This window comes from Sminthopsis crassicaudata, chromosome 5 (assembly GCF_048593235.1).
Source record: "Sminthopsis crassicaudata isolate SCR6 chromosome 5, ASM4859323v1, whole genome shotgun sequence".
In the NCBI taxonomy this organism is placed as follows: domain Eukaryota; kingdom Metazoa; phylum Chordata; class Mammalia; order Dasyuromorphia; family Dasyuridae; genus Sminthopsis; species Sminthopsis crassicaudata.
The window spans coordinates 95,611,379-95,622,932 of record NC_133621.1 but is presented as its reverse complement, the minus strand read 5'-3'; the positions used below and the strand labels follow the sequence as shown (position 1 = coordinate 95,622,932).

The 11,554-nt window shown below is 35.9% G+C and overlaps 1 protein-coding gene across 1 annotated transcript in view; it reads left to right on the top strand.

Annotated features, from left to right (window-relative positions):
• The first annotated feature begins 9,440 nt into the window (after positions 1–9,440).
• CNTNAP2 (contactin associated protein 2) overlaps positions 9,441–11,554 on the top strand; it is a 2,674,182-nt gene continuing 2,672,068 nt past the window's right edge. Inside the window, exon 1 of the mRNA XM_074267631.1 lies at positions 9,441–10,313. Within this exon, the coding sequence (XP_074123732.1) occupies positions 10,217–10,313 (97 nt within the window). The 5' untranslated portion in view covers positions 9,441–10,216. The remainder of the gene's footprint in view (positions 10,314–11,554) is intronic.

Genomic DNA, 11,554 nt, shown 5'->3' with positions numbered 1-11,554 from the left:
ATTTTCCCCTCTTTCTCACTCCATCCCCTAGATGGCAGGTAGTCCAAAGCATGTTAAATATGTCAAAATATATATTAAATCAAATATATGTATACATATTTATATAGTTATCTTGTTGAACAAGAAAGGAAAAAAAACTGAGAAAGAAAACAAAATGCAAGCAAATAACAACAGAAAGCGTGAAAATGCTATGTTGTGATCCACACTCAGTTCCCACAATCCTCTGGGTGTAGATGGCTCTCTTCATCATTGAACGATTGAAACTAGTTTGAATCATCTCATTTTTGAAGACAGTCACTTCTATCAGAATTAACCATCATATAGTATTATTGAAGTATACAATGATCTTCTGGTCCTGCTCATTTCATTCAGCATCAGTTCATGTAAGTCTCTCCAGACCTCTCTGAAATCATCCTGTTGGTCGTTTCTTACAGAACATTAACATTCCATAGCATTCATAATCCTTAACTTATTCACCCATTCTCCAATTGAGGGCATCCATTCAGCTTCTAGTTTCTTGCCACTACAAAAAGGGCTGCCTCAAACATTTCTGCACATTTCCCTGCTTTAAGTTTTCTTTGTATCCCTTCACTTTTGCAAATGCTAAATGGAGAGGAGAATGTGCTGTAAAATAACACAACACAAAGAAGAGTATCACAACCTTCTTACCACCTTCCCCAGCCTCTTGCCCCCTTCTTATCTTCTCTTTCCAGGGCATTTATTGATTTGGAATACTCACTTTTAATGAATACTGAGAAATGTAGGTATTTTTCTGAGAATCTTCTGTCACCACATTAAATAATCAACATCCCAATTTATCAATTACTCTACTTTTTCAGTCTTTCTTAGTGATACACATATATAAAATCATCTATGTTCATCTCTTCTGCTAGACATAGATGGTGGTGCAAAATATGTAGTGTGAAGTCTGAAGACATGAATTACTTTAATTCAAATGTGGATTCATACAATTAATGTCTTTGTGTACTTAGACATGTCATTTAAATCACTGTCTGATTCAGTTTTCCCAGACATAAAAGGGAGAACAATATACCTTGTGAAATTGTTCAGTGTTTTAGTACCTTATCTTATTGTACATATTGTTCTATGAGTCTTAGCTTTCGATTATTCTTCTCACACAGAGTCTGTTTTTACATACCATTAAATAAAACTAGAGAAATATCACAAAACCATTTTGACTGGATCCACTATGGATATTATAAATAATTTCAATTGTGCCTTCACTGTAGAAAGGTAATTTTTACACCTTATTAATCACTATCATATTCACTACTAGTGCTTTTCCAAAACTTTTTTTCCAAACCTTCCAAATTCTTCAAGAGTCCCCCCATCTCCATTATTTTATCTAAGAATCTTGTCACATATTTCACTGAAAAACTGAGAGCAATTCAGATTTCTTAGGGTCCCCACTCTCTTTTCCTTCCCTCATTTCACATTAACCAGATGACTTACTTCCTCTTCTATTTCCTTATTTACCTCATCTCACTTGAAGTGATAGCCCTTCCTGCCAAAGTAAACACTTCTACCTGCATAAGTGTTCTCAATTCATCCTGATTTCACCCTCTATTCCAGTCGTCCTCAAACTTTTTAAATAGGGGGGCCAGTTCATTGTCCCTCAGACTATTGAAGGGCCGGAGTATAGTAAAAACAAAAACTCATACACTCTGTCTCTGCCCCTCAGCCCATTTGCCATAACCCTTCAGGCTGCATAAATGTCCTCAGCAGGCCTCATCTGGCCCACGGGCCATAGTTGGAGAACCCTTGCTCTATTCTCTCAATAACCTTCAATATTTCTACCTATTGCTTCTTCCTTTACAGCCTTCAAACATATCCATATCTCTCCAATGTTAAAAAAAAACCCTTATTTTTTTTGAAGAATCCACACTGACTATTGTACTATATCTCTCCTCTATCTCATGGCTGACCTTTTGGAGAAAGGATTCTAACAACAGGTGCCTCCATTTCTCATGCTTTTATTTCCATACTGATTTTCAAAAATTCATCATTCAAATGAAGCTGTTCTCTCCAAAGTTAAAAATGATCTCTTAATTCCTAAATCTAAAAACTACATTTTTTTCATCCTCCTAAGTTCACTTTCCAAGTTGATAGTGTTGATTAATTAATATTAGTATTTTCTTTTCTCTATTAGGACACTTTTTTTCCTTGTTTTTCTCCTGCTTCTCTGACCATTCCTTCTCAGTTTCACTAAAGTTTCTGTTAGGTAATAGTTGCTGACCGTAGGTGTTCTTGATGACTCGGTCCTAGGACTTCATCTCATTTCTATTCTCTTTTAATTTGATCATCTTGTCAATTCACGTGGATTCAATTATTTCTGTGCAAAAGATTGTCTGATATATTTGACCAGCTCTAAACTGTCTCTTGCATACAAGTTATACAATTGCCTATTGATCATTTAAATCAAGATTTCTCATAGACATCTTAAACTCAGACTTTCATAAAATGGATCCAGTGACTTTCTCCCAAAATGTTTCCTTCTTCCAAACTTCTCTATTACTGTCAAGATTATTAATATTTTCCTAATAATCCATGTTTGCAAACTAAGTATTATCATTATTTAGTTCTCTCACTTTCCTTATTTACAATTGGTTATAAAATTCTACTGATTTTATGTTTGTAACATCTCCTTTATACTCACTAGTCTCATCTCTGATACTGCTACTACCCCAATACAGGCCTTTATCATCTCATGCCTGGACAAGTGAAATAAGTTATGATTAATCTTGTAGCTTCTCTCCATTTTAGTCTTTCCTTCACTCAGATGTCAAATTGGTATTTTTCAAGAATAAGTCTTATCATGTCATGCCCTATATTTCAATCAACTTAGTGTCTTCCTATTATGCTCAGGTTAGAATATAAAATCCTCAGTGTGGCTTTCAAAGTCCTTTGTAAACTCTCCCCTGCTACCCTTTTAGACTTTTTTCTACCTTCTTGCTTGGCACATAGTCCATAATAAATACTTTTCCAATTGTCTTGATATCTATTCCAGACAAAGATTCAGCCAGCAAACCTTATTTTTGTATCCTGATATTCATTGTGTTGATTAGGTAAAGACATTCAAAACAATTCTAGGAAATCCCTAGGCACTTTTATTTACCCTTGATAATCATCCTTTTATTTTTTTACTAACTGAACTTATGATTACTTTGCTAGCAATTCTCTTGGTCGCATGAGATATATCCCTATAGTTATAATTATGTAGTCTTATTGGGGCATAAATTTGAAATTATTAGTTTCTTCTGTTTTCTATGGGAGATTCAAAGGGTATAATTCCTTTATTTGCAATTGAATTTGAAAAAATAAAATCCTAAGGTGGGGAAAAATACACTTGGTTTAGTTATGGAGGTGAGGGGAGAAGTAGTTTTAATTGTAAGTTCAGCTGTATAATTCTTCTAAATAAGATGCATTTTTATCTGATTTGAAAATATACCTGAATATTGATTACTCTTTATTGTTGACATATCACTCTATTATTATGTGCCTAGCTTAATCATAACCATTTTAGTGTACACTTTCTTTGCACAATCAGCATTTTAGTATTACTATTTTAAAGAAAGGTTATTTCTTTTCTCTTTTTCCCAGTTTGTGAACCACACCCTTATTATGATCATAAAACAGTATGGAATCATACATGAATTGCTGTTGGTTAATACATTTCAGTGGTTTTAATATATATAACTTAGGGATCCTATGTGCTATCCCTGGGGATTTCTGAGAAGGTGCTCTGGTTATTGTAGGCATGTTTAATTTTGTCTGCTTCATTGTCTGGTGCTCTCTGCTGGGACATGAAAAACACTGAAGAAGGTTCCATGATTAGAAAAACATATGACTTTCCTATCAATTTCTGATGCATCACCTATGTGGCCTGTGACGCTGGTGCCAAGTTCCAATTAGTAGTCCCAATGGCCTAGGCTCCAGATGGATTATCTGTATGTGAGAGTGCCTGATGTTAGCTCATATTCTCATAGCATTTAAATGCTTTCCTCAAAACAACCTTGCAACCCAGGTGAAGCAATTACCATAGTACCATTTTAAAGATGGGAAAAAAAAGAGGTTGAGAAAGCTTACTTGACTTAAGTAGCATTTATCAAGTTTTGGAAAAATTTGACTTGAAAATCTTCTAATTTTGAGTCCTAAACTCTATTTATTAAATCATGTTGACTCTTTTAGAACTCCAAGAAATTGCATTGGAATCATACCGGGCAATTGATAACAAATGAAGCAACCGTGATGAAACCATATCATGTTTAGAAAGAATTAATGGGTAAGATACTTGCCCTTATTTCTAAGAGAATAAGAAAAATAGGCTATCTCTGTCACTTTACATATTCTTCAGTTCTTGCAGGCATAATCCAGAAAGCTCTCTGGCCCTCTGCCTAAAAAAGTTCAAGCTTTATGGCATCTGGGAATTGTGGAATACCTTCCATAGCCTTAATATTCATATAATGGTGCTTTCCTTTCTCAGCTCTGAAAAGATAGAAGTAATCAAATACTACAGTCAGTGTCTTGATTTTGCTTTTCCCAGGCATAGAGTATTCATTCTACTGGAATGCCATATTTCCATGGAATTACATGGATGCTATACAGATCTCTCAGAATTCATATACTCAAGGATAAACAGTGTCCCTATTTTAATGCTCACATTCATTTCTAGTGTATAGATACTATTCTCCTTATCTTATTGAGCAGAATCTGGTGAAACTTCCTTTTTGAAAAGCAATTCCACTCCTAAGAAAACATATACATTTAGCCTTTCACACTCACCTTTTGCACATACAGCCTTAAAATTCTACTTGACCTAACTGAAGCTGCCTAAAGAACTGAAAAAGTGAAGCAACTGAAGTAAAAAAGACTTGGTTCAAATTAACTTACTTCCTTGAGTAACTTTGAACAAGTCATTTTGCCTCTATAAGAATCTGTTTTGTGTAAAATGAGGGTAATAATATCTGTAGCACTTATTTATGAGGTTGTTATGAGCCTCAAATGAGATAATCTGTTAAAATATTTTAAAAACTTAAATAACATATAAATGATAATTTTAACTTTTTCAAGTCTTGAGCAAATTTAGTTTGAATTTATCTTCAAAATATGTTGTCAATCATTGCTTATTTTCCAAACTTTGTAATACTAAAAATTATTTTCAGCATATATAAAAAAATATTCACATTGCTTCAGATCTTAGTTGGGAAAGGGAGCTACATAGAATCATTTAATCCAGTCTCCTCATATATCAAATGAAGAAATAAAGAAAGAGAAAGATAAAATGATATGTCCAATCTTGTATAGCAAGTTAGTGGAAGAAGTGGGACTTGGAATCAGATTACTTCACTGTGAGTCAGAAAGTCCTTTCAATGTCTGATAATCACAAAGAGATGATTACAAAATTCATTTAAATGGGCATTATAAAATCCTTGAGTCGTAGGACATGGAAAATTTTGAAGGAATCTTAATTTTATTATAAAACTAGAACTTTTATATCATCACTGTATATATATAGAATATATTATATATAATATCATAGAATAAATTAAATTAAGGACTTAGTGGTTTCAAAATCTTGACCCACCTAAGACACATCAACTATCTAAGCTGGTTTTCTCAACACTAAAATGAAGATGATGAAATTTGTCATACTTATTTCACAGCATTGTTATGAGGTTCACATGAAAGAATGTTTGAAATATAATATGATCTGTAAATTTCAACAGTTATTAATATTTTTAGGTCCAGGCATGTAATTTTATTAACATAAATAACTACTTCTGGAAAAACACCCTTCTGATGCAGATTTCCCACAATTTTGTCATTTAGAGTTTAATTACCTAAATAGACAGAATAGATCAGTTATTTAAACATGATTTCCAGCAATTTTTTTTTGTCAGAGGCAAACTTGAACTCAGAGTCTATGGCTATCCACCTTTAAGAGTTTTTTTTTTTTTTTTTAACCTGAGTTCTTAACCTGAGATCTATAATGTTGCCTTCTCAAAATATTTTGGTAACTGTAGTTTAGCATAATTGTCTTGATTTTTAAACATGAGTTTTATTTTATGCATTTAAAGTCATTACTCTCAAAAGGGAACAATAGATTTCACCAGAATCCCTGCACTAAGCCAAGTTACTTATTATCATTGTCACTAATACCACCATTATGATATTCTTTCTGAACAGAATCATAGCTTCACAAATTTTCTTGATTAGGCAATAAGTAGAATACTAAAAATGAAATCTTGGAACAAATATGATCTTGGGCAAGTCACTAAACCTTTCTTGGTTTCAATTTTATCATTTGTAAAATGGTTGAGTGGAACTACTTGAACTCTGAGCTACCTTCCTACTTTAGATCTAAAATATTATTATGTATTTTCTACTAATTGTGGGGTTTGTAGAAAATGTTGGATATAAGTGCCATTAAACATTGCTTTAATTAACCTGTGTACCATGGTACAGTGAAAATAATCTCGAGTTAGAAGACTAAATTTGAATCCTACCTTTTACCCAATGAAAATATCTTCCTCTGATTCCTCCTCCCCCTACCTCTTCTCTCCCTGCCTCACCTATCATTCTACCAGCTGATGACTGCCTAATACATTGGTCTCTTCTATTTCCTTTAAAATCATGTAAAATGTAGGCATTTCAATGTCTCCAACAGAAATCCATAATGTCAACATCTTCAAATATAGGCCATTTCTCATTTTTGAGAAATGATTATACAAAGGTAGGAATAGTAGATTTTATATTCAGATAAAATGTAAGGGCTAGGATCAATTCTCTTCATTGAGGGATATCTTGGTTTATTAGACATGAATAACTGAATAAACTATATTAAAGGGTAAATTTTATTGTAATTGAAATGTAATATAAATAGTTATTACATAAAACATATAACCAAATTGTGTATTTTTGGCTTTCTTTTAGGTGATAATTTTTTTCTAGACGTATATAACCATTTTTTCCATAAGAACACTTAATATATTTTCTTAATTGTGAATTCAGTTGACAGTGAGGCCTACTGAAGGCATTAAGATTCTGTTCTCATCTATTTATAAAGCACCTTAAAAGGAAATAACTGCTCACAACAAGGCTATTATTTACCAGGTGACCAAAAATTGCTCTCTGACCTTGTGAGATTCTTTTATCTATTAGGAGATTGCCTTTGTATAACCACCAATACTATTTTGTTTAAAGATTTTAAAAATAGAAGATCTTATGCCTAGTGTTTACCTTTTATTAGATAGGAAAAAATTGAAAACCCATACCAATCCAACAATATAGATATATTTTTTTCTACAGGACTATGACCATGCTTCCCTGTATTTAATGTCACTTTAACTTTGTAGGAAGAACAATAAATTGAATTTTACCAGTTGCCTGTGGTCTAGAAAGCAAGGCAAAATAACTTGACTAACTTAGTGTTAGACTAGCTTTCATTATTATGCTGGAACTGAAGTAATACAGTACTATTTAATTATTAGGTCTGGTGGAAAGATGAGATGTGGGCAGAGAGTAGGTTGTGTTCTAGAAAATCTCCTATGTTGTACAATGTAAAATACTAGTTCTTTACATTAATTAGGTTAGTCTTGATACTAGGGTACAATTCACACATCATGAAGCAAAGGCTGCTTTGTTACAGATTTGTGACAGTTTTCATTTCCAGCCCTAACCAAGTGGGGTCAAAACAGGTTATAACAGGCTCTGAAATTTGACAGAATTAAACAAAAATCACATCATAGAAGATTTTTCTGATACTGGATAATTAAATTCTTGATTGGCCTTGTTTTTTCTTTATATGCCCATAGTAGGAAAAAGAGAGGGCAAATTTCATTGAGTGGCCACTTATATTTTTGAGTGAACATATCTTAGGGTACCATATAATGTTGCTAAGCAATTGTCTGAAGAGAGAAAGATGTTCATGAATTTTTCTGTTGTCTGTTGCAAGAAACTTAATTGCATCTGTGTTACTGAAATTGTTAGGGAAAGGATTAATCTTTTCTCTAGCTCTCTTTTTGTCTTTATTTTTCTCTTGAAAACAATGTTTTATACTAACTCTTTTTATTCTTTCTCTGCTAAGATCTAGGCAAGCTGCAGGGATACTGCAATAATTGATTAATCTGAAAAGTTCTACTTTTCTTTTTTTACTCACATCAGATTCCTTTTCATTCTCACAAGTGATCAGTGGCAAGCCTATTCCCCAATTTTTTTTTACTTTTGCATAAACTAAAGATTCTGTCTTGAAAAAAAAAACATATTAGAAAATGTTATTTTAAGAGATTTTTAAATCTTTTGAAATACACGTGATAGATTTGTTTTGATCAATATGATCATAGGACATGAAGATGCAGTTTTACCATTTATCTATTTCTTAGCCAATTCCCCTGAAGTTCTCACACTAACCTATAAAACATTAAAAAGTATAGTTCCCCCTACATAGGCCTCCCAAGAATCTTTATTTAGAGGAGCAAAAACTATGTTGGGTCAATAAAGTCAGTGGATAGATTTGTTTTGCATGAAGAAATATGTACCAGAAATCCTGTATGAATGCTGAAAGTCTCTATAGAGGGTATGCTACGGGGCTACCAGGTGTGGTTTTGGGGAGTGGTGATAGAAAATAATTGATTGGTGATTGAATGGTAAAAACTAGGACTTCCTCTATTCCACAGAGATTGCTGTAAATCAGATCTTCTATCTAGATATCTTTCTGGGGAGTAACGTGTGTCCATGGGTGTTAATAGTATATTTATTTATGCCAGATTTGTGTTTTGTGGGCGCACTGCACTTGAGTGCAGTTTTGTGGGCATTGGCGTGTGCTTGGTATGTTTGCATGTGTGTATGAGTATGAATTAATTACATATTGAAAACATCTGCATTAGCGGCTTCTGCAGTCCCAGTTCCTCCAGTTGGGATGTTCGACTCTGTGTTAGGACCACTCGGAAGACCTGCCTGCCTGTCGGACGCCTGATTGTGGTTCTCGGGAGGTTGGAGCTCTGGGAGCCTGTACCATCTCCGTTCGATTGGGAGGGGAGAAGAAAAACCGAAGTCATCTGGGGTAGGGGTGGGGGAGGGTGGGTCCCTCTTTTTGAAGCCCGTTGGGGGCATTTGGCATTGGGGGAGTGCAACAACAACAACAAAAAAGATTACCAAGCGAGTCTCCCAACTTCAGCACCAGGGACAGCTCAGCGTTTCCAAAGCTTTTGCTGGAGAGGCTGCCAGCTTCCTTATCCTTCTCCCTTCCCCAAGCCTAAAGACTCAGGCCCTTCGGCTTCATTCTCTTCTGATTTTTTGCTTCAAAGCGAGGCAAAGGGAGGGGAGAAGGTCCTGACAACCGGAGGGGTACAGTAAGAAGGAGGAAGAGGAGGAGGAGCCGGGGAGGAGATAGGAGAAGGAGAGAGAAGGGAGGGCTTTCCCACCCCACCCCCCTCCTGCCCTAGCTTGGGTTTGCAGGCGCCAATGCTTGCTGCTGCTACTGCTGCTGCTGACGGCGGCAGTGTTTCCTCCTCCTCCTCTAGCTGCTGCTGCTCCCGCTGCTGAGGGAGAATGAGGAATCCTGGGGAAGGGGAGAGCTGAAGCGGGAGTGTCTGCCTGAGGGAGAGAGCTCGTGTGTTTAGCTGTGTGGACGTGGCTAGAGCACTACTTATATCACATATATATATATATTCATACATATATATTTCTATATCTCTGAGCTGAGGGTTATTTGAAACCTTTCTTGGTCGCGCTGTTCAGTGGAGAGAGAAGCGCTCTCCTGCAGTGGTAGAAGCAGCAGAGGCAGCACTATTCCTCTCTCTCCTTTTTTTTTTTTCTTCTTTTGCATCCTCTTTTTTTTCTTCTCCCCACTTCCTTCTATGGTTTTTGGAGGAGGGAGTAGGGTGTTTATTGGGTTTCCCCACCCCCCTCCTTCTTTTGGCAAATCCCTTCCTCATGACATTACACAGGCTTGTTGCGAAAGAGGCAAATACCCATCACTGAGGGAGAGAGGACTCACTCTACTGCTCCGAGCCCGAGAGGACTAGAGATTGGAGGAGGAGCGGGGGACGAAGAGGAAGGGGTTTGGATTCCTCCTTTATCTGGGAGCAACGCACCTTCCTACAAGAACAAGACAGACAGACAGCGAAGTGGAGGGACCTTTGTCACGGCTATTCTGCAGTGAATACTGGTAGTAGAAGGAGCCAGGAGCGGAAGGATGGTTATGGTCTCGCGAAGCGGCTGCGGGGCAGCTCTGTTCCTTTGGATTTTGAGCAGCATCAGCTGCAGAGCCTGGACAGCGTCTTCCACTTCCCGTAAGTAACCCCGTGGCTTCTTTCCTGGTGGTTTTCTAACCTGAAGGGTTTCTGTGTCGCATTGATGTTATTCCACCCTGTGTATCAACTCCAGAGTGCGTCTGCCGTTCTTTCCCCTTGATTTGTGTATGTGTCTCTGCTGTCACGCACTTGCAGTCACTGCAGCAGAGAAACTCCAAAAGCCAGCGCTCCAGCTTTGGAGGGGGAAGTGATTTTGACTGTGGTGATGTTGCTGGAAAGTTGGTGCTAGCATTAGAGAGATAATTCACTGCACCTGCTTGGTGCTAATGGTGCTAGTTTGGAAAACAGCTGCATGGAAGTTCTTCCACTTCTTGGTTTTTTTAAATATATCAGTGGCTTATTGAAATTGACTTTGGTAACACATGTAAAGAAAAGTGATACCCAAAGCAAGTTGCTTTAGGCGTTTATATTTTAATGAAGATTTACTTTCATGTGGTCAGAACACTAGTTTGTAGAGTGCAATTTAGATTAGCCACGACATGTTTGACTTTTGCTTTCTTCTCAATAAAACGTGATGCACCTTTGGGATTTCCTTGTTAAGACTGAAGAACGTGAAACTAAAAACAGTAGCTAGAATTGCTCTAACTTATTTGCACAGCTCGAAGCTAATGTATCATGGGCATGTAATTCAGGGAAGAGGCATAATTTTTTTTCTCTTTCTTTCTTTCTTTTTTATTAGATCAATAATGTTATATTGCATGAGTTTCTTAGAAAGGCTTTCAGGTAAATGCCACTACTGTACTTATGCCTCTAGGTTGGCTAGCCACATAGACTGCTCATCTTTTCATTACGTTTGAATAAAATGGAACACATCAACTCAAGTTCTGCATTGCTTTTCTAGAGCATACTGCACAGAAAGAGAAGAGGCATTGGCTCTTCTTTTGTTTCATGAAGAGTTGAGTGCTTCAGATATTTTGTTGTATGGGTCAAGTTTCTAGATTTAAAGGGATTTGGGGAAAATTCATGTGCAGCAAATATTTAAATATCTAAATGGGTGAGTGGGCAAATAGAAGCTACTTAGAGATTTGGGATCTGAAAAAAAAGTATTTTTTATGTGAAAAAAAGTTAATTTGGTTTTCTCTATTTAGCATACATATGTATGGTAAATACATCTCTTCTGCTTATTGCTGTAAAGTTTGGAATGTGCAATAATGAAATATTACAGTAGTAAACATTTTGTAAAGTTTATGTCTATCACTGCCAACTTTAATTTATCTTCA